Source organism: Hippopotamus amphibius, chromosome 7 (assembly GCF_030028045.1).
Source record: "Hippopotamus amphibius kiboko isolate mHipAmp2 chromosome 7, mHipAmp2.hap2, whole genome shotgun sequence".
Classification (NCBI taxonomy): Eukaryota; Metazoa; Chordata; class Mammalia; order Artiodactyla; family Hippopotamidae; genus Hippopotamus; species Hippopotamus amphibius.
In genome coordinates this window covers 94,061,306-94,083,643 of record NC_080192.1, presented here as the reverse complement: position 1 = coordinate 94,083,643, position 22,338 = coordinate 94,061,306, and the positions used below count along the sequence as shown (strand labels likewise).

Genomic DNA, 22,338 nt, shown 5'->3' with positions numbered 1-22,338 from the left:
AGAGCAGCACAGAAGTGGTTGCAGCTGGGGCCTCAATGAGCATTTCCTCTGTGACAGGTCAAGGTCCCACCAGAAGGGCTAAGAAAAGTATGGAGGAGACCAAACGCCATTTACACCTCCTTGCAGAGGTCCACACACATCATTACCTGTGTTTGTACACAATGATGGCTTAATTACCCCAGGGTTAAAGCCAAACATTAAAAATGAAGTATACTTGTTTGGACCCTAATTGGAACAAACCAAATGTATAAAAGCATTTTTAAAACAAATGGGAAAAAAACTGAACATGGATTTGTTATTTGATGAGATTACAGTTACTGTTAATTTTCTTAGGTGTGATGATGATATTGTGGTTATATTTTTTAAGTCGTTTCTTAGAGATACATACTGAAATATTTATGGATGAAATGATGCATGGGATTGCTTTAAAATACCCCACCCCACCCCATCTCTCCAAAAAAGTGTGTGGTGAATGACTGCTGAGGGGTGAGGACATGGGGTTCATTATACTGTCTTCTTTACCTTTGAGAATATGTAAAATGTTTCATAAGAAAACAGGTTGTTACAACAGCTATGTGTGGACTTCCCTGGTGGCGCAGTGGTTAAGAATCCACCTGCCAATGCAGGGGACACGGGTTCGATCCCTGTTCCAGGAAGATCCCACATGCTATGGAGCAACTAAGCCCGTGCCCCACAACTACTGAGCCTGCGCTCTAGAGCCCATGAGCCACAACTACTGAGACTGCAAGCTGCAACTACTGAAGCCCGCATGTGTAGAGCCCGTGCTCTGCAACGAGAAGCTACCGCAGTGAGAAGCCCGCACACTGCAAGGAAGAGTAGCCCTGGCTCGCTGCAACTAAAGAAAGCCTGCACACAGCAATGAAGACCCAACGCAGCCAAGAAGTAAATAAGTAAATTTATATTAAAAAAAAATAGCTACATGCCACGGAGACCTCACTATTGAGGAGAACAGGCAGTTCAACCCCTAGCGTGATACCTCGGCCCCAGATGATAGAGTTAGTGACCACACAGGAGCAAGTAGACTCAGTAAGCAACTTGCCCCGGAAGAGTTTTCTTTCTGGTTCTCAAACTTGGCTGCACACTGAATCACCTCGGAGTTCTGTGTGTGTGTTTTCTTAAACTGGTGTCTAATCTAATTGTTTGAGGGCATGGTCTGGATTTCTAGATTTTTCTAAATTCCAGGTAATTCTAATGGACAGCAAAGTTTGAGAATCAGTGCTCCAGAAACTTAAAAGAGTGGTTGAGGAAAAAGTCAGGGGTAAGTGTGAGAGGAGAGTGGCAGCTGGACACCCTCTGCCCGAGTCTACCTGTGACCCCCTCAGTCTACTCAGCTGTGTCTCCAGGGCCCCCAAGACTGGGGTCCAGGCCAAGCTTCCCTGAATTACTGGTGCAATTAAGGATGGCACTAGAGCTGGATAGTACAACCAGGGACTTGACAAAGAGATGAAAGCCAGAAGCTGGGCCTACTTTATACTTTAAATCCAGTTGAGTGAGGACCTGTTAACATCAGGCTTGCAGTTCACATGGAGTGTTCCACGGACAGTCTGCCCTCACGCACCTGGGCAGTAAGTGCCAATGTGCATCCTGCTGAGGATAGACTGTGCTCACCACAGAAAAGCTCCTGTTCTAAGAGGCCGGTGTGTCTTAGGCAGCTTAATGGGTTAGGGCTGCTGGGCAGTGGAGCCCTAACAGCTGGCCTTATTCAGAGCAGAGAGGAAGTGGCAATTCTCCTCTTGGGAGAGAGTGCCTCACCTCACAGAGAGACTGGGGAAACTTCCCTGCGACAGGTGGCATATGCTGGGGTACAACTGTGGGCCTCTGCCCACATTTCTGTGGCAATGGGGTTAATTCTGGTGTCATTCTCAGGGCCCTGGGAGAGGTGGAGGGCTGGCATCTGTCAAGGCTCTCACAGATGGGACCCCTCTGACCCTCTCTCACGACCACCCTGAAGCGTTAGTGCGTTACACATGGCAGAAACAAGGCCCAGGCAATGCTATGACACCACAGTTAACCCGGCAATAGAGAGCAGAGCTGGAGTTCGACCAGACAAATTCCAAAGCCCCACGCTCTTTCCACAGCCACGCCTTCCAAGGTAAACGGAACATGGCACCTCTCGCACCCACTCGCAGGAAATAATCCAAAGGTTGCTGGTGGCTCAGCCTTCCTGGATAAACCTATTAGTCATCATGAACATCTTTAGATAAAAAACCCTTGAACCTTCTTCCATCGTTCCACGGGGGCACGCGTCTGTCCTCCACCCCCGGTGAGCCCCAGCTGAGCACTGCTCTCCAGCCACTCAGCAGCCTGGGGAATCCGGAAGGATGGAGCAGTCCTTCTCACACGCCCAGCTTTAAAGTCCTGGCGGAGGACACCAAGCTGAGGGCCCTTCGCTTGACATACACACACTCACACCTTCAGATTTGAAGTCTGTGTATTACATGGGGTAAACACACCTGGAATGCAAGTCAACCCAGGACCAAAGCCAGATTTTGGCCTCTACTCCTTGGAGGCAGGAAACCTTCTGCTATTAGCTCCATCGGCAGCTACACAAGTGCCAAAATGCAAGTCAACTCAGCTGGTACCTAATACAGTGGGTGTAAATAAGACTAATTTTTACTCCCAAAACACAACCTTATAGGTCTTAGTCAATACTGCCCACTACCCCTCAAACCCCTGCCTTTAAAGTTTTTGTCCTAGGAGACTAGGGGAATGTTCCAAAGATGCTGTCCCATGACAAAGCTGCCGGAACCCTTCTTCTGGAACTGCCTTCAAGGTTAGTCTTATAACAAAAGAGTCAGCCATTCAAAAAAAAAAAAAATTCAATCCTTACGTTTTAGTTAAGCACCATTTCTTAACTTACAGTGGATCCATCACCAAAGCTTATCCTCGACTTATTCATCAAACTTAGCTCTGATGAACTTAAGGCCATTTCCAAACTTAAAATCTACCTTTACAATAGAAGTACTTAATATCACCATCGTTTTTTCTTCTGAAGAGTTCCAAAAAAGACTTCTGAAAATGTTTCAAGGAAATGGTTGAGAGATGGAGATGGGCATGGAGGGCTCCTGAGACCACAGCTTTGAAAGATACACTCAAGGACCAAGGTACGTACTCAGATACAAAGGTATACGCTCTGATCCGTTTGCCTTAAAACAACAAAAAAGTCAAGTCACATGATCATATCTTATGGTACCTTTTTTTATGTGACTATAATCCATCATGCAGCATTAAATGGCATTAATAATCATCATAATGAAATGTTAGCTGACACTGCCCTGATGTGACAAGGACACTATGCCTTCTGTGTCCTCTTGGTATCTCACAGCAGTTATCTGAGGCAGGGCCTATGAGTATCCCCATTTTACAGGTGGGGAAACGGCCACCCAGAGAATGGAGAACCCAGCCTGTGAACCCATTGGGTGGCAGAATGAAAAGAGCAGTTGGACTCTGGGGCACACAGCTCTCAACTCCTGGGCTCACTGCCAAACCTCAGCCAGCCACTGGTGGAGCTGCCCTTTCTGCACCAATACAACAGCAGCACAGCACCCTGGAGAGGCAAATGGAACATCTTTCAAGGTAGCCCTGGACCTTCCACCACAACAACACGTGGGGAGAAGGCTGTGTAGCACATAGCATTTCAAAAGCCAGGTGAGAGGGTGTCCTCCCAGCAGAGCTCAGAAGCACCCACAGTATTCAATTCTTAGCTCAGCTGGTTCAGCAACACAGGACTGAACCCTCCCCTGGTGTCCTGTCCCAGCCTGCACCGGCAGCGTGGCCATAACAAACCAATGCTTGTGCAGAATGGAGCAATACAACATCCATGGGCTGGTCTGGGCAGCCCCAAGGGACACCCTAAGGTTAAACACTCGGATCTGGAGTCATGCAGTCCAAGCTGCACTCCCTGCCCCACTGACTTCTGGCTATGAGTCCTCAGACAACTTATTTCATCTTTCTACACTGCATCTTCTCCATCTGTAGACTAGAGAAACAGTGGCACCCACTCTGGGGTATCTCAAAGTTTGTGCTGCCTATGAACTGTATAGGTACCAAAGCATATCACACAGAGCAAGCATTTAAAAAATGTCAATTCCTATGTCGATTATTCCAGCAAAGGTTACGTATACAACAGACAGCAATGTGGACAAAAGAGATCAAAATTATGGAGTGCCTCGGTGCAGTGCTGTTCCGTTGGCTGATGACAGATCTCTCTCCCCACCCCACCGGTCAGCATCGGTGCCCAAGCAGAGAAGTCTGACTGTGTCATATCCTTTCGCCCATGATGACTATACAATCCATCAGGTTCTTCCTGGACCTCCAAAGTCAACATGAAACTCCTCCTTATAACAGGGAATTACTTGGGGTTTTCAAATACCAGTGGAATTTCCCCCTTTTCTTCCTCAAAGGCCAACCTGACATGAGGAGGTTAGTTGTGGTTCTGTACTTCTCAAAGCAGGGGTTTCCTAAGCTTCACTTCCACTTTGCATTCCCCCAAGATATGTTTACTCTTGAATAACCACTCCAAAGGCAGTGGGGGGTGGGGGGGTTACAGACCTGGGGACTGGTCTGAAACAGTGACTTCCCGGGCCCATCTGGATAGTTCCTGGGTTGGCAGCTACTGGAGCCTGAGCTGGGGGCAGAAGAACAATCTAAACGAGAGAATAAAACAAAACAATAAGTCCCCATCACCCCTGCAAGTCCCAAGCTGACAAAGAGGAAGAGTTCTGAATTTAAAAAAAAAAAAAAAAAAAGGCTTCTGGGAAGGAGGCTAAGAAAAAAAAAATTCAGCTAGGAGGGGTGCTTTTGAAAGGATTTTTAAAAATTCCTGCTGCTGCTTATTAAGTTAGTAACCCTCTGCCTGGAAGTAGGCTGTCCCAGCCACTGCTCTGAGTGGTCTACGGTTAGGGCTGCATCTCCCCTCCACCAGGCCACCAGGGAGAGGGGCCTCTGGGACTTGTATTCTCAAGTTGAAGCCACAACTGGCAGCTGACCTCGCAGCACCATCCTATAGAAACGTAACATGAGCCCCAAATGCGATTTAAGTTTTTCTAGTAGTCACATTAAAAAAAGTAATAAAACCCAAGCAAAACAAATTAGAATAATGTAGTTGATATAATCCGGTATATCTAAAATATCTTTGTTTCAGCACTAATCAAGAGGAAAGAATTACTGAGGAGATATTTTACATTCCTTCTCTTCGTACTAAGGCTTCAAAATCCGACGTGTATTTTACACTTACAGCCCTTCTCAGCTCATACTAGCCTTGTTCCAAGTGCTAGTGGCTAAGGCACTGGACAGTGCGGGGCTAGAGCAGCGGGCCATTCCCAATCCGGTTACCTGAATCGCCGAGAGGGAGGGGTGGTGCCTTGTGCACAACACGACATGCCCACCCCACCTTGACATCCCGACCCCCCCTCAGAAGGGCTCAGTGAAAGGCATGTGGCTGCGCTCCAGCTTCTGCTGCGGCACAAGCCGCCGCCCACACAGCCCGGTCCCCGCGGCCTCTTTGTAAGAGTCATACAAGAAGGCGTACATGTAAAATACACCCACCGGCATGCTAGCTTGGGATGGATAAGCACAAGAAGTAGGAGACCAAGGAACGTCTCCCAGAGGCAGATGGACTCACTGGGTTGAAGAGTGAGGGGCCCACGCCTACGGAACCAAGTTGGTCTATTTGTCTATTGGGTCTGAACGTGGCCCCAGGCTTCAACGTGCCTCTTCTCCTTTGTGCTCAGTCGTGAGCACCACGTATATACCTCATCTGTGAAAGGCAGAGGGAAGTTAAAAGATGTAAGAATAAATCATGGTCCTCTGAGGGGTATTTTGAACTCTTCAAGGGGGCAGAGACCTTTCTGGAGCTATTATTCTGTGGATATCCAGTAGGGCATTTAAAATGTCCTCACACGGGGCCCTCTACAGCTGTCACCCTGTCTCCCTAGGACGCTGGCCAGAAAGAGACCACCTTTAACCTGGCAGAGGTGGGCTGAGCACACCCATCAACACCCACTGCAGCTCCTCATCACCTGGCCTTCCTGGGTGCTAGGATAAGCTCTTCCGCGTTAGCCATGTGCTGGGGTGCCTACATTGAAATCCCTCAAAGGAAAAGCCTGACACATCAGTATGGAAAAGCTCTCTTATCATTTGGAGAAAATAATTTAGGGCTGGGTAGATAAACATGTACAGGAAATACTTCTATAGAGGTCTTGATCCTCTGAAGATTAATAACCCACGGAACTGGAGACCAGCCTCAAACTTGGAGGAAATAGGCAAGTTATAAAAACAGGAAGAACGGGAAGTTTATTTTTGGATGAATATTTGTTCTAGGGAAGCTCTCGATCCTGACAAAAACCTTGATCTGCAGGTCATTTGCTGCAGCGGGGAGCAGCTGCAGTGCATGTTTCCACAAGCTGTCCCACCAGAGATTTCCGGGTCTTTCTGGAAAGGGCCTCGCCCCACTCCTGCAAAACATCTGTCTTGCTGCCACTGCTCAGGGCCTCTTTCCTCCCGCATTCCTGCCGGTGAGTGGACTCTCCAGCCCAGCTAGAAAGCTCAGCCTTCACCACCAGCCCTCTCTGCCTTTGTCCCCAGGCCCCAAAGCCGGCCCATCTCCCCTAGGTGCGTGACTGGTAGCTCTTGTCTTCTGTCATGTCCATTCTCACATGATTTGATCCGCCTTCCTCCATGGACTGCCAGCCTCCCTGGCCTCACCAGCCTCTCCACTTGTCCTTCTGCAACCCCTGTCACCACCCCTTCCATGGCTACCCACTGCTTCAAGAAGAAAAGCCATATCTTCCCCTGTTTGATAGACAGAGCTCTACACAGTTTGGTCCAACCCATCTTTACAGCCCTATCTCTACATACGCAGGACAGGCTACATGATTTGCAGAGCCCGTGCAAAAGGAAAATAATTGGTGGGGTGCTTTGTTCAAAAATTATTAAGAATTTCAGAACGGCAAGAGCAGAGCATTAAGCCAAGTGTGGTGGGGACCTCTACGCTGAGGCCCCGGGTGATGCCATTGGCTGCACACCCACGGCCTCCCTCAGACCGTCCCCAGAAGGCAGTGGGCACTGCCACCACTAAGAACCCTTCTCACCTCTCCTCACCCTCTGAAAATCACCCCTCCCCTCAAAGACTCCAAGACGAGGAAGTCGGCCTCCATCCTCCCAGGTAACCCACTCAGAGGCCCCTTCCACTGAGCTCTCTGCTCCTGGTTTATCGTATGGTTTAATTTCCCTGTCTCTCCTCCACACCTTAATCAGACCAAGAGTCCCAGGACTCCAGGTTCACTGCTTAGTCATTTCTGTACCCATCCCTCCCACCTTTCCAGAACAAAACTTGGTACATATTAGATCTCTGTAAATGTCTACTAAATGGCCACTAGGAATATTGCTCTCTACTTCTAATGGCCACTTACAAAGCCTCCTATGACCTTGCCAAGTGACCCGTAAAAGGAACAATTTTTAAAAATTCCCCAAAGATCTTGCTTTTGCATAAGAGATGCCCAGGTCCTCCAGCGACAGAATCACACAAGCTTGAGGGTGTCCGAACAGGAACTTCCATTAACCACCATGATGAAACCTACTGGCCAGACACCAAGCCTGCACATGTTGACTTTGGCAGTGGCTTCACAGGTGGCCCAGCTGGCGCAGTAGCAGAAATCTCACCACCTTCCTGGCTGCTGCCAGCACTGTGGGGAGTGTGGTAGAGGGATGGGAAACAGGAGTGCCAGCGTTACCTTTCACCCTACCCTGCCTGGCACAGGGGTGGGTAGAGCCTGAGGAGGAAGAGGGGGAGCCATGTGTAATTTAATGCCCTATCAACTGTCACTGGGAAGTAGGTTCAAGACAGGAACCTTGGGTTCTCATTTAAACTTTAAACCAGAAACTTTAAATGATTTCTCATTTACCCTTGACATGAGGAACTTCTCAGGGAAAATGCTTATTATGGGCCCCTAAATTCCTTTTGAGCAAAGGAGCAGAATGAGGTAGGGACTAGGAAGCAGAAGAGAGGAACAATGATCACTACTACCTCTTAAATGTAGACCTGCTTTTTCATTCTTTAAGAAGAAAAATATTGGAAATCCCAAATAGCTTTCTAGACATTCAGGCAAAGTCGATTTTTCCAGTAATTGTTAACTGATCATTCTCATGGGAGATGGTGAGGCCAAGAAAGGGGGGATATTGTATCAGAAAGCACAGGTGTTAACTTTGTGTGCCCTCTGGTATTCGAAGATCTTCAAGGAACCTCCCTCCCCAGTAGGCCGTTCAGTAACAGTAACCATAGTAACAGTAGCAGTTACCTTTGAACAGGTTACTCACAGGGTGAGGGCTGGACCAGTTGTTCTCAGTCACAACTCTCCTAGCACTAGGACCATCTGTACTTTCCTTGTTTACTGGTTTCCCTGCTTATTGTGGAGCTCCCTCTCAAGAATGTAAGTTCACCTCTGATTACCCAAGACCCAGAACAGCACCGCCAGCCTAGTAAGGTTTTATCGTCATGGATTTGTCAAGAAGACATCTCCATCCTTGCAGTCTGGTTTCCATTTGAGAGAGGAAGAGAAATCAAGGTTCAGGGTATTTAAGGAAGACGTTTCAGGTTTTGGCTCTTCAGCTGTTGCTCTGTGGGTTTAGAGCACTTTCAGAAGTCCCAGGCTTTGCATCCTTTACAATGTCCCCTGGAGAGACCTGCTTTCCCTGACACATCTCACCCAGCAAACATTTCCCATGCATGGCTCTGTCTTATTTTATTTTTTATTTTTCTGAATGTTGTTTTTTAAATTAGTTATCTATTTTATACATCTTAGTGCATATACATCAACCCCAATCCCACATACGGCTTTTAACAGGTACTTTTTTTTTTTTTTTAAGTTGAAGCTGGTTTTATTGTTATAGAAGAATACTCAGATTATGAAGTATTCAGCAAATGCTCCAAATAGCTGCAACCCCAAGGTGGGGGCTGGGGGGCTCTCCCACTGTCACAGGGTGATTCTGCGGGGTGGGTTATGTGGTCAGGACTCAGTCGATGCTGGTTCCCCCAGTTGTCATCACCAAACACAGGAGACAGAAGTTCCAAATGGCTACCAGAACAATCTCCTCCTTAGTCTGTGCTCGAGGCTCTTGGCTGTACTTTCAGTGTAAGGAATACAGATACTGGTCTCCAGCTATGACCACGGAAAAGGGAGTGGGAACCCCCTCCAACAGAGGCTTCTAAGTTTCTTATCTAATAATTTATAACCCTGATCAATTAGTTTTAGCACAAAATAATGGCAAGCACACTCAGGTCTCAGATTAATGAATGGACAGCAACAGCTAAACATACTCAATTCTGATACTAGTAAGAGAAAAAAAACACAAAAAATTTCAAACATACTGGGTAAATTCTTCCAAATTATTTTTGAAGTCAATAGGACTTAGGCTGGAAAGGTTAGGTAACTATGCATAGGTAAACTCCAGAGTGAAGATACTACAGCATTTGGTTAAACAAAATTAGAAATATTAAATAGCTCTATGCAGCACAGAATGCAGAATTATTTCCAATTCAGATCTGTCTAGACTATTAACTAAAAATGCAAATTTTAACCTAAACATATAAGTTTATATAAAGGGAACTTATAAACACTGAAAAACTAGGGAGAGCAAATATCTAAAAGCCTCCCTGCGTTAGCAGTGAGGCTCACGGCAAGGCCAGGTTTAGTGCGTTAGCCAGCCTTATCCAGGAGCTGTGTTTAGTCCCGTATTTTAATACAACGTTTGGAGGGGAGAGGTTTAACCTGAGTCAATCCAGAGCTTATGAAACTCTAAATCTGAGCCCTCGAGGCAGCGATCCGGTGTCTCCCATTACGGGCAGGGCCAGAGACATTATCACAGTGCTCGACAAACGAGATGGATGAGGTCATGCCAGCCCAGGGCGCCGTGTGGGCAGCCTGCCCCCACCTGCCCGCCTGTGCAGCGCCTGCCTCCCAGCTAAGGTCTCCACTCCCATCCATCCGGTGCTCAGATTAGCCAAGGTCCATGCTGTGGGCTTGTGACTCCATTTCTGGAGATTTCTTGAGCCCAAAGAGTATAGTGAGGCCCCTCACTGTCTTCCTTGGTGAGGGTGACTGGGAGGGCCTGGGGGGTTTACTGTGTGCCCTCAGGGGCTGCTTATCAGTGGCACAGGAAGTCCCTCGGTCCCCTCCACAGACTCTACCGGTGCAGACAAGGGATCAAAACCAGCGGGGGGTGAGGGGGTGGTAAGAAAGCAATTCTTGGACTTCCCTGGTGGCACAGTGCTTAAGAATCCGTCTGCCAATGCAGGGGACACGGGTTCGAGCCCTGGTCCGGGAAGATCCCACCTGCCGCAGAGCAACGAAGCCCATGCGCCACAACTACTGAGCTCTGCAACAAGAGAAGCCACAACAATGAGAAGCCCTCGCACTACAATGAAGAGTAGTCCCTGCTCTCCGCAACTAGAGAAAGCCCACGCACCGCAACAAACACCCAAAACATCCAATTAATTAATTAAAATTTAAAAAAAGGAATTCTTCCCCAAACACACAATCTCTCTCCACTTGTGTTCTTGGTTCTGTCCTAGGTACCCAAAGCAAAACCCAAACTCTGAGCATGTGGTCCAATATTATAAATTTATATATATTTAATATGTATTTAGAATACACATCTTTATATTATAAATGTAATTATGTGATCTCCCTCGGCCTAGCTCCCAGCGCACCCTCCCTCCAGCCTCCTTGGCTGAGAGGTAAATTTCTGTCCCGGGCAGCCACACAGCCACCAGTGCAACCAGAATCCTCAGGCAGTGCAGGCGAAGCATCTGCGAGCGGCCTCTGCCCGGGGGCGGGGCACAGGACCCTGCATTTCTAACAATCCCCAGGAATGCTGGCCCTGTGGAGGGAGCTGTGGGCAACGGGCCTCTGGAAATCCTGACTGGCCCAGCCTGTGCCCTCGCTCTAGCTTCTCAAGTCCCCATCCCTCTTTCCTCTGAAGGGTGAAAAGGTCTTTTGCTTCACAGCTCTGCCCCAGCATCAGGAATCCACCTGGCAACGCTCCCCCGTTCTCACCCAGCAGATGCTTCATCCCCCTTGCAGCAATACAAAGATAGATTAGTCTCCCCTGCCCACCCCCCGCCCCAAAGGGAACATCGTGCCTTGGGAAACACAGTCTTTCCCTTGAACATTAAAAATCCAGAAGACAGGGACTTCCCTGGTGGCACAGTGGTTAACAATCTGCCTGCCAATGCAGGGGACACGGGTTCGAGCCCTGGTCCGGGAAGATTCCACATGCAGCAGAGCAACGAAGCCTGTGCACCACAACTACTAAGCCTGTGCTCTAGAGCACTCAAGCCACAACTACTGAGCCCATGTGCCGCAATTACTGAAGCCCGAGAGCCTAGAGCCCATGCTCTGCAACAAGAGAAGCCACCACAATGAGAAGCCCATGCACTGCAATGAAGAGTAGCCCCCGCTCATGGCAACTGGAGAAAGCCTGCACACAGCAACGAAGACCCAATGCAGCCAATAAATAAACAAATAAATTTATTAAAAAAAAAAAAACAAACCTGAAGACACCCTACTTTTACAATTAAGAATAATTTTGTTATATGACTTCCCTCTTACCTCCTAAAAATGTGTTAAGGGGAAGGAGGGCGATTCCTACTTTTGAACTCTTTGGAAGGAAAAGGATAAGGAAACACACGGATTCTTTGAAAACAACACATGAGGTCCAAATTTAAACTTTGTTTTCCCCTAAACATCACAGTCCCCATAAAGAAGTTAAGTACCTAAAACTTTTTGTTATTTGTCAAACAACAGATTTCTAAGATTTGAAAGAAAAAAAAATTCCTTCCCCTCAAAAAGAAATGTAGATTTTGTGCTTCTACCTCACGGGTGAGGAATGCCAGTGCCCTCTCATTGTTCAATTAATATGACAAAACAAACAATTAACAAGGAACTCTGGCAGAGTTCTCAGCAAGGTACAAGTTCAGACAGTGGCTAAAGGCATTTCTTTTTGGTACAGAAATGGAGCTGCTCTAACTTGAATGAGGGTTAGGAAACTCTGCCATGCACAGATTTTGAAGGAACGGGAAATTCTGCAGGAGTAAAACTGTAAAAGTTAAAAAAAATTGTAGTACATTTTTAATATCTGGAAAGTAAACCAAGTTTGTTGAAGAAATGTTTAAAGCAAGTAAGCAAAAAGAATAAATACTACCTGTGATCCACCACCTAGAGATCACCACTGCTGACAAAGCAACCTGCAATCACAGGGGTCTTAGTTGGACAAAGCTTAGGATCTACATCACCTCCTCCCCATGCTCAGACTTATCTGGAAATTTGCACAGAGTCCAGAACCATCATGGAAGATTCTAACACCTACAGAAATGTCTGATGGTCTGGGGAGGAGAGCCAAAATCACCTTCAGAGAGGAGCATGCCTGGTAAGCCAGACTTGACAAAATAAAGGAAAAGGAGAAGTGTTTCCAGAAATAACCAAAGCTGCACCTGGACCCAGCCCTTTGCTGCAAGATCGTGCGGCAAAACTGAAAGAACTCTATCACCAGAGGCCAGTGAGTCTGCTATGGAAATCCCCACTCCGGGCTCCGGATGGGGGGAAGGTGTTTCCTCTGTTGGAGGTCAAAGGCAGTCCTGGCCATGGGGCTGGAGTGAGGCAGCACTAAGTCAAACATGGCCAACTCAGCCGCCTGCTGTGGGCAGTCACGATGTACTTGTCAGGAGGGGCAGCCATAGGAGTCACTGGAGTGGGGGATCTGCAGAGATGCAGGTGGTGGTTTACAGCCCAGACTCTGGACCCAGACTGCCCGAATTCAAATCCAGACTCTGTCAAGAGCTATGGGGACCCTGGGCAAATGAACCTTTCTATGCCTCTGTAAAGGGGGATGTGATAGCAGTAATTCCTTCATAGGGTTGGTTGATTGAAGAGTGTTAGCCATCAAATGCATGTAGACCCGTACTGGCCACACAGGAGCACGATTTAAGTTTTTGAGTATTTACTTTTTCCTATGCTTTCTAAAATAAGTCATAGTAATTTTATCACTAGAAAATCTATTGCTTTGATGACCTAGAAGGGTGGGACAGGGAGGGTTGGAGGGAGGCTCAAGAGGGAGGGGACATATGTATATGTATAAATACAGCTGATTCATTTTGTTGTACATCGGAAACTGGCTCAACAGTGTAAAGCAATTATACTCCAATAAAGATCTGAAGAAAAAAGAAAAAAAAAAGAAAATCTATTGTTTGATTCCTCCCCAGGCCCCATCAGCCTGTCCCTTGTCGCTTCACCTTTGGCTCTTTCCTGCCAAATGGCACGAACTCATCTCACTATGTACATATACATACATACTAGAGTGACCAACTGTCCAGGGTAGGACTTTCAGTGCTAAAACTAGGACAGTGCTGGGCAAACCGGAATGGTTCGTCATCTTAATGTACACATAAAAGAATAAGAAAACAAGAGTCATGCCTGTAACACCACAGCTCAGAGATGACCATGACCAGTTCTTAACAGGCTTGTGTCATTCCTTCCAGTCCTTTTGCTATGCATGTTTCGGGCAAAATTTGGACTGTGATATGTAGACACAGAGTTCTGTAACCCTGTTTTTACCCAATGCTGTATTCTCCGCATTATTAACAATTCCTTGAAAGTACTGTTTTCTGAGGCTGCGTGCTATCTGGTCATATGAATGTTCCACGGGGCTTACCTACCCTCCTAGGCTCTCTTATCGATGTTTTCAACTCACATAACTTTATATACCACTGCCCATAAGTGGGTTTTCATCTGATTACTATCTTTAAATTTCTAGAAGAGGGCTTTTGGATAAAGATGAACTTTTTAAAAAAGTACTGATATATATATCACCAAATTGCTTTCCAGAAAAGATACACTAAATTCTACTCCCAACAGCAGCGTATGAAAAATGCCCCCTCAAAAAAGCCATACCAGCATTAAAAAATATTTTTCTATTTGATAATTAATAACAGCTGAAAAAACGCTATTGTTTCATTTGCATTAGTTTATTAATCAGGGGATGACTGCTGTGAAACTGCTGTTAGGTTTCCACTGCATTACTCTTCATAATCTGTGGGGGGGACCATGTTGTTCCATGTTTGGCCAACTGTATGGTTCTCTTTTAACCAGTTATTGGCATTTTTAAAAGTATTAAGTTGTCTATTTTTCTGCTGGTTTCCTTAGTGTCTTTTCTTGTAATTTCCTGAACTCTTCAGAGTTTTATATTAACTCTATATATCACAAGTGAGGTGCATTTTTTTTTTGCAATTTTGTCAAATTATCTGTGATATCACACAAACAAAAGTGATATCAGTCATTTCCTCTAGAATTTCTTCCAATACGTCTATGTGTGGGCAAGCCTTCTTTCCTTAGAGATGAGTTAAACATCTACCTATGTGTTCTTCTAGTTTATTTTTTTAAGATTTTCATTAAATCATTTAAATATTTATTTCATAGTTTTGAAATAAAATGTGAGGTGAGGCTCTACATTCGAAAGAAATCATAAAACCTATGATACAATGGAATTATGTTGAAATGAGGAAACTGTTGTGAAATTAAATCCACAGAATACAAACTAGAAATTTGCACAAGACCTAATCTCAGTAATGAATCAGCTCACTAAAAAGCAGTACAAGGGCATATATCCAGAGAAAACCACAATTCAAAAAGATACATGCACCCCAATGTTCCTAGCGGCACTATTTACAACAGCCAGGACATGGAAGCAACCTAAATGTCCACCAACAGAGGAATGGATAAAGAAGATGTGGTATATATATACAATGGAATATTACTCAGCCATAAAAAGGAATGAAATTGAGTTATCTGTAGTGAGGTGGACGGACCTAGAGTCTGTTATATAGAGTGAAGTAAGTCAGAAAAACAAGTATCGTGTATTACCACATACATGTGGAATCTAGAAAAACAGTATTGATGATTCTATTTGCAAAACAGAAATAGAGACAGTTGTAGAGAACAAATGTATGGATACCAAGGAGGAGGGGGGAGAGGATTGGGAGATGGGGATTGACACATATGCACTATTGACACTGTATAAAACAGATAACTGATGAGAATCTACTGTATAGCACAGGGACCTCTACTTAATGCACTGTGGAGACCCGGGTGGGAAGGCAGTCCAAAAGGGAGGAGATATATGTATACGTACGGCTGATTCATTTTGTTGCACAGTAGAAACACAACATTGTAAAGCAACTATACTCCGGTAAAAATTAACGTAAGAAACACTGGTACTCGACAACGAACAGGATTAATCAGTGCGAGCCAGGGACACCCGATCCTCCCCCTTCGCCAGTCCTAGTCTTCCTCAGTGCTGCCTTATGGGTGGTCAGGCATTGGGGGGAGGGATGAGAGATGAAAGCAGAGGGCTGTACAATGAGAAGGGCAGGCTGGGGGTCCCTCAGGCCCTTCCGGCCCCCGAGCTCAATGAATGAGAGATTCTACCTGCCACGAAACAACAAGAAATAAGGGACTGTGAGGAGCGCGTTAGGAGTTTAAAACAGATCTCTCCTTTGCAAAAGATCACACTAGCTATTGTTCTTACACAAAGTTATTGCTACAGAGATCACACCAAGGTGGCATCACGTTACTCGAAACGAGTGCAGCATCCGACCTCTTCTCAGCCGCCTGCACAGAGATGCCGCACTATTGCGGGAAGCACGCTCTGTGGGACATGTGCACCGCTCCCCCACCTGCCCCTCCACCTGGATCTCCACCTCCAAATCCAGAGCCGAAGAGTGCGGTTTTACTCAATACCTATTTGTCAAACAATCACAGCTTTCTCCTTCGTAATAATCATAATAAAGGGATTTACCAGATATAAAAAGAGACTTTTTGGTGTCTTAGGGTCTCTGGCCCCCTTCTCCAAACAACCTTCCCAACTATCTCTTATGCTGGGGAGCATATGGACTATTCTTTTTGAAGAAGTCATTCATTCATTCGCTGTTACTGCCGACGGACGGGCTACCCCTGATAACAGGAGCGGAAAGCCATGGCGCAGTCACAGACACCAGGGTTCCAGATCCCAGCTCCGGCACTTGCCACCTAGGGGACCTTGACAAGCTACTTACCTTCTGAACCTGGACTCCTTCATCTCTAAAATGGGTTTAAAACCACACAGGTAAAGGCCACTGTAAGGACTACGAAGAATGGGTGAGAAGTACCCAGGCAAGAAAAATGCAAAATGGCCATTAATAGAGGTTGCTGCTGGGGGGGGAAATGCTTTCTCTGTGACAGAGGCATCTGTGGATCAGACGTCTCCTCATGTAAATTTCTTCAAGTCCAGCAAACAATTTAAATTCTCATTTCCTCTCAGGTAGCTAATCTGCTAGAAACAGATCAACCGCAGTTGAACAACGAAGCAATTACACATCATTAGGTTCGGAAAGATGATTCCGCAGATGAATCCCTGCTTTTAAAATTCACAGGCGTCTGGCAAAGTGCGCTGCTTTTAGAGGCCGGTCATGGATGGGAGGTGGCTGCTGGCGCCCCGCGCAGGCCTCTGTCTGTCAGGAGGCTGCTGTGAATGGACGTGAACAGGGCTTAATGGACCTTCTGTTTCAAAGCAGCCTCAATAAACCCCCCAAACTGAGGGTTACCTTTGAGCCAAATCTGACTGAGGAACATATACTATCTGAAGACTGATTTCTTATCAATATGTTTCACAGACACTCATCAAACATTCACCTGACCCACTTGAACTTGAAAAGAGAAGCACACTCCCCTGGCGCTTGCTGAACACACAGCGGGCAGGGCTCCTTCCTCTGTGCCTTCTGTCCATTTCTGATACCACGCTTGATAGGAGCCCTGAGCTGTCTTGCTTATTATCTCAATTTCCTGGGTACATCAAGCCCAGTTCTGATCACACTGAGGCTCAAAGAAGGTAGAAGGTAGATATTCAAGAGTGGCCAACAGGTTTTTTTCCCCCTTTTATAGGAATTCAAAAAAAATTTTTTTTAAACCACTACATTTTCACATGATGCTACTTCCATGTCTTATTTTAGGTAAGTTTATGCCAACCTGAGTGATGTTTCCTCATTTTCTAAATGCGGAAAACGTGACTGCTCAGGTCGGGGTTGACTCTAGTCACAGTGTAACAGGTACAGGGATGTCCAGTGATCAGGACTTGCCACATCCAGCAGTTTCCCTCCATCACCAGGTCCCCCCGAGGGGTCCAGCCCAGTAGCCACCCGTCCACGTGCCTCTCCTTCCAGCCTAGGTTGCCGTGACCTCCCTCATTCCAGCCCAGGTTCTTTTCCAGCCTGGGATCTAAGTGTCCAGCGTTCTCCGCCTGCAGCCACCCCCCCCCCCCCCCACCAACTTTAACCAACTTTTTCTGCGGATTTCATCCGTCCCCGAGCCCATCCCTCTGCCCCACGTGCGGCAGAACGCGGCGGCCCAACCCTTCCTTCAAGTCTGTCTGTGGAGTGAGAGGAAGCCGACCAGTGCCCTCTCCTGCACACTGGGCTCAAGAGAGGCTCCCCCCAACACCTGCGCCCTTCAGGATGAAGTCTTGCCACTGGACTCGCATCCCCTTTAGCTGCACCCCGATTCTCCCACATCCCAGCTTCCGGTCCCCCAATCCGCACATCATCAACGGTCTCTCGTGGGCTCCTGCGGTGGCCTGGCCGATCTCTCTGCCTCTGACCTCAAGTCCATCCCGCACATCACTGCTCAGTTCTACTTGGAGCAAGTCTCTTAGCCTCTCGAAACTTTCACTCAGTTTCCCTGTCGGTAAGAGGGGGCGTGGACAGCACCATCGCACAGGGCTGTTATGAGGACTGAAAGACATCAGGCGTGTCAGGCACCTAGTTATGAACTTGAATTTTTCAAGTTGGAAACCCGGCTGTGGTCCCATCACACCCCGTGAAAAACCTTCCATGGCTCCCTGCCTCTTACAGAGTAATTAGCTCCGCATTCAAGGTTCTGTGTCCCATCTGCCCCAGGCCACTTTTTCTAAACCTGACTTTTCAAACTACTTCTTTCCCCCCCACCAAATGCCTTTTGCTGTGGACAATATCTGCCCTGTCTTAGAGGTCAACAGTTTGAGATCTGGAATCGGACTGTCTTGGGTTCAAATCTCTACTCTAACCTCTTATGAGCGTCCTCGGGCGAGTTACTGAAGTGCTGCAGGCCTTAGTTTTGTTAGCAGGAAAGAAGCTGCTACGAGGATTCAACGGGACAGCGTGGCTGCTGTCTCAGCCAAGCGCCTGCAGTACAGTGAGCACTCACGAAACACTGCTCACTCTTCTTCCCAGTCCCTATCCATTCTCTCGCCTTTTAGTCCAAATATTTGGACTATTTCGGCCTAAAACACCTCCCTCTGCACCGCTAAGTCCGTCCTGCAAGGCTCAACCCAAATGTCACCTTCTCCATGAGGGATTTACCTGAAACCCACGCAACTAATCACCTCCCCCTTCTAAATACCTACAGCACGTGGCCCTACTCTTGGGCACTTCATGGTGAAAGCTCCATGTGTTTGCCCCACTGCAAGATCTCCTGGACTTGACTGACGACATTAATGGACAGGCCCCATGTCTGATTCATCTTTGTGTTTGCTACACAGTCCCGCATAGGGCAGAACATTGGTAAATATTTGCTGAGTGAAAGAACAAATTTTTGGAGGAAAGGCGAGAGGGAGTTCCAAGCTTTGAAGACTAAGGACCCAGCACCATGGTGTAACTGAGCAACAGGACAGAGATGGATTTGTCCCGGGACACACCAAAGAAGTGAAGAATGTTTTATTCCAAAGGAGCGCTGAAGCCAAACTACACAAAGTGAAATGAAGTCAGCCTCCTCCTGTCTACTCCAAGTGAAGCCTGGATGCCTCTCCAGAGCCTAGAGTGGCCACCATTTTAAACAAACAGCCCTCCAGGCTTCACTCCTGAGGGGAAGGACTCTTGCATATCATATGCTTAAAAAATTAGATCTTTGATCCCAAGAGGCTATTCTAAACTTCTAACCAGGCCTGTCTGCTTAGCAGTCCACTCCTTAAAAGCCTGTGTTGGTAGCAAGTACAGCCGTATTCTTAATCACTTACACCCCACAACCAACTAAAGATAGCTTGAGACCTGCCATATGCCAAGTTCTTTTAAATAAGCACACAAGAACCATTCACGCAAGAAAAATTCAGTCATGGCCATAAGAAAAGGAAAAAGGAAACTGACTTGGCTTTTCTTTGTTCATTCTCTTTGTTCTGAATGAAATACTGAAGTAGAAAAATTTTGAGAGAGAAACAGATGCACACTGTATCCACACCCCATTCACCAGGCTTCTATGATTTACACAGCCTGGCCTGGCCTCTGAGACCCTCACCCCAACACAGATGACAATCCTGAAGATGACCCGGGCCTGCCAGAAATCAGCCAACAGCAACGCCAAATAATAAAACCAGCCCTCAGTGCCACCATCTAAAACAAATAAGCCGTATTAACTCTTCTCCCTGGCAACTGGGATGGGCTGTGGCTGAGGACATCTTTCTTTTCCTTTTTACCCAAACCATACCAATCTATCAAGGCAAACTTCAATTCCTTTCTCTTCTGTGAAGCTTCTCTTAACTCCTAAAAACCAAGATAAATCTCCCCTTTCCCCCCATCAAATTCCTACAATGTTTTTGGCCCTTTGCTCACAATACAAGGTAACATGTAATTATATTTAATTCATAGACTCTGGCCTTTCTAACTAGATTGCCAACTTCTTGAAAACAGCAGTCTTAGCTAGACTTCTTTAGACATGTCATTTGCTCCAAAGCACTTGGGCTATTCGCAGCCTTACAGAGACTATACAGGTTGTGAATACTCCAGTGAAAGCACAACCCTTCTGTCATCAGTTTTAGTGAGTATCCACTGGCTTCCTCAGGCTTAGTTCTCTTATATCACCTTCCACAATTCCACTCCTCACTCCTCCTTAAGTAGCTATATGACATTTAACTTAAATCAAGATTTGGTGGTATACTGGTACAATTATAGAAATACTTAAAGTGGATCTTGTAAAATGTGATGGTTCTATTTTCTTTCTTATAAGCTTTAAAAAAAATAAATTTATTTATTTATTGGCTGCATTGGGTATTTGTTGCTGTGTGCAGGCTTTCTCTAGCTGTGGAGAGCAGACACTTCTCTTTGTTGTGTGCAGGCTTCTCTTGTTGTGAAGCATGGGCTCTAGGCACACGGGCTTCAGGAGTTGTGGCACATGGGCACAATAGTTGTGGCTTGCAGCCTCTAGAGCACAGGCTCAGTAGTTATGGTGCTTGAATTGCTCCAAAGCATGTGGGATCTTCCTGGAGCAGGGACTGAATCCATGTTCCCTGCATCGGCAGCTGGATTCTTAACCACGGCGCCACCAGGGAAGCTCCTAAGCTTGTTTTATTCCTACATTAAAAACAGCCTTCTTTTGGGCTTCCTAGGTGGCGCTGTGGTTGAGAATCCGCCTGCCAATGCAGGGGACACGTGTTCGATCCCTGCTCCAGGAAGACCCCACATGCCGCGGAGCAACTAAGCCCGTGCACCACAACTACTGAGCCTGCGCTTTAGAGCCCGTGAGCCACAGCTGTTGAGCCCATGCGCTGCAACTACTGAAGCCCACGCACCTAGAGCCTGTGCTCCGCAACAAGCGAAGCCACGGCAATGAGGAGCCCACACGCCACGGCGAAGAGTAGCCCCCACTCACCGCACCTAAAAAAAGAGCCAGCGCACAGCAAAAGACCCAACGCAGCCAATAAAAATAAATAAATTAAAAAAAAACAAAAAAACCTTCTTTTAAAATGTTTGCTTACTTTTCAGTGTATCATTTACTATTTTATCTACAACCTGGGCCAGAGCTGAAAAACGTTCTTTCAATAGGATCAAAAGCATTCTTGCTCCGAGTGCCATCCCTTCCAGGACCGTCCGTCCTACACCACTCCCATGTGGACTGGCTGCTCTCAAGGCCTACGGCTGCAAGGCTGCAGCTTCTTCCCTCCATTTCTGTTCTGTGTTGGATTCCTGGATTTCATGGTGTTCTCTTTCTTTCTCCCATGCTCTGACAGAATGTTCTTTCACTCCCTGGTTTTTGTTCAGTACTGCATCTGGAACCCTAGCCTTTAGGATTCTGTAGAAGAATCTGCCATGTATCCTACCCCCAACTTTGCACAACTCACCCAGCAGGGAGTTTGGTTTCAGCTTTCTCTGCTAAGCCAGCATTCACACACTGGTATTCCATCTTGCAAAATTTGGTTGCTATCTCTCCGGGAGGTTTCTGGGTTCACACTGTTTTCATTCCTTACTGTCATTTTATTAGAGTTTTGGGAGGAAGCAGATATATACACTTGTTCAGTTTACTATGTTTAACCAGAAGTCAAGGACTGAATGTTTACAAACAGAATTACAAGGCCAGTCACCATGTCTTGTACCACTTTTTTTTCCTTCTAGCATCAAGCACAAAGATATAAGTAGTTAGAGCTCAAGACGTATTTGCCAATAACAGTGGGTCAATAATTTAATTAAATAAATGCTAACATTTAGATCACTCACAGATTATAAATGGTAGAGCCATCAAAATATTAAAACATACAAATATCTGTTCATTTTTCTTAGGTAATTCTAAAGGCACATGGGTTTCACAGGAACTCGAACACCACTAGGAGTACCTCACTTGCCAACATATGGTAGAAATGGCTTCTTTACAATATGAAGCAAAAAATCTTTAGGAATAATATGTTTATTTTGTTATTTTAGTTTTTGCCCAAACAGTCGTAAGTAAATAACTGCTGGCAGAACTCCAAAGTTCTTTGCATTCCAGATAAAGTCATTCATTAATTCAACAAATACCTAAGATTCTACTTTGTCCAGGTACTTTCTAGGTGGCATTAGTATACACTAGAGAAAAGACAAGCGTGGTTTCTGCTCACATACAGGGAGCTTGACCATGAACATATAAATCAACAGACAGTGGTACATCCTACACAGATTGAAAGCTGGACCACTGAGTGAATGGTGGTGTCATTTGTCAAGACAGGGAAAGGTGGGTGAGTGGGCTGCTCAGCTTTAGGAGATTGGAAGTTCTGTTTTGGACATTTAAGTTTAGATGCATGTTAGATAGCCACGTGGCAATACTGACACAAATCTGGAGTTCTGGGAATGGCCAGCCTGGAGAAATCAGCCTGTGAGTCATCTGCGCACAGAATGGTACGTAAAGCCATGGCACTAGATGGCACCCAGAAGAGAGGGGAGAAGGGGGTGGTGCTCCAGCACCTGAGGAGATGAAGACTTAGTAAAATACATAGTAATTCCCATCAGAGTTCTCTATG

General features: G+C 46.3%; 1 protein-coding gene across 6 annotated transcripts in view; it reads right to left on the bottom strand.

Annotated features, from left to right (window-relative positions):
* Positions 1-22,338, bottom strand: part of SPRED2 (sprouty related EVH1 domain containing 2) — a 110,039-nt gene that overhangs the window by 61,072 nt on the left and 26,629 nt on the right. Inside the window, exons 2-3 of one of the 6 annotated variants that reach the window (XM_057742765.1) lie at positions 5,645-5,779; positions 4,573-4,667 (exon numbers count right to left, since the gene is read on the bottom strand). The exons of 4 other annotated variants lie outside the window; for them this stretch is intronic. In XM_057742765.1, coding sequence (XP_057598748.1) covers positions 4,573-4,610 — 38 coding nt within the window. In that variant the 5' untranslated portion in view covers positions 4,611-4,667; positions 5,645-5,779. The remainder of the gene's footprint in view (positions 1-4,572; positions 4,668-5,644; positions 5,780-22,338) is intronic. One more of the 6 variants, XM_057742767.1, reaches the window with a different exon arrangement.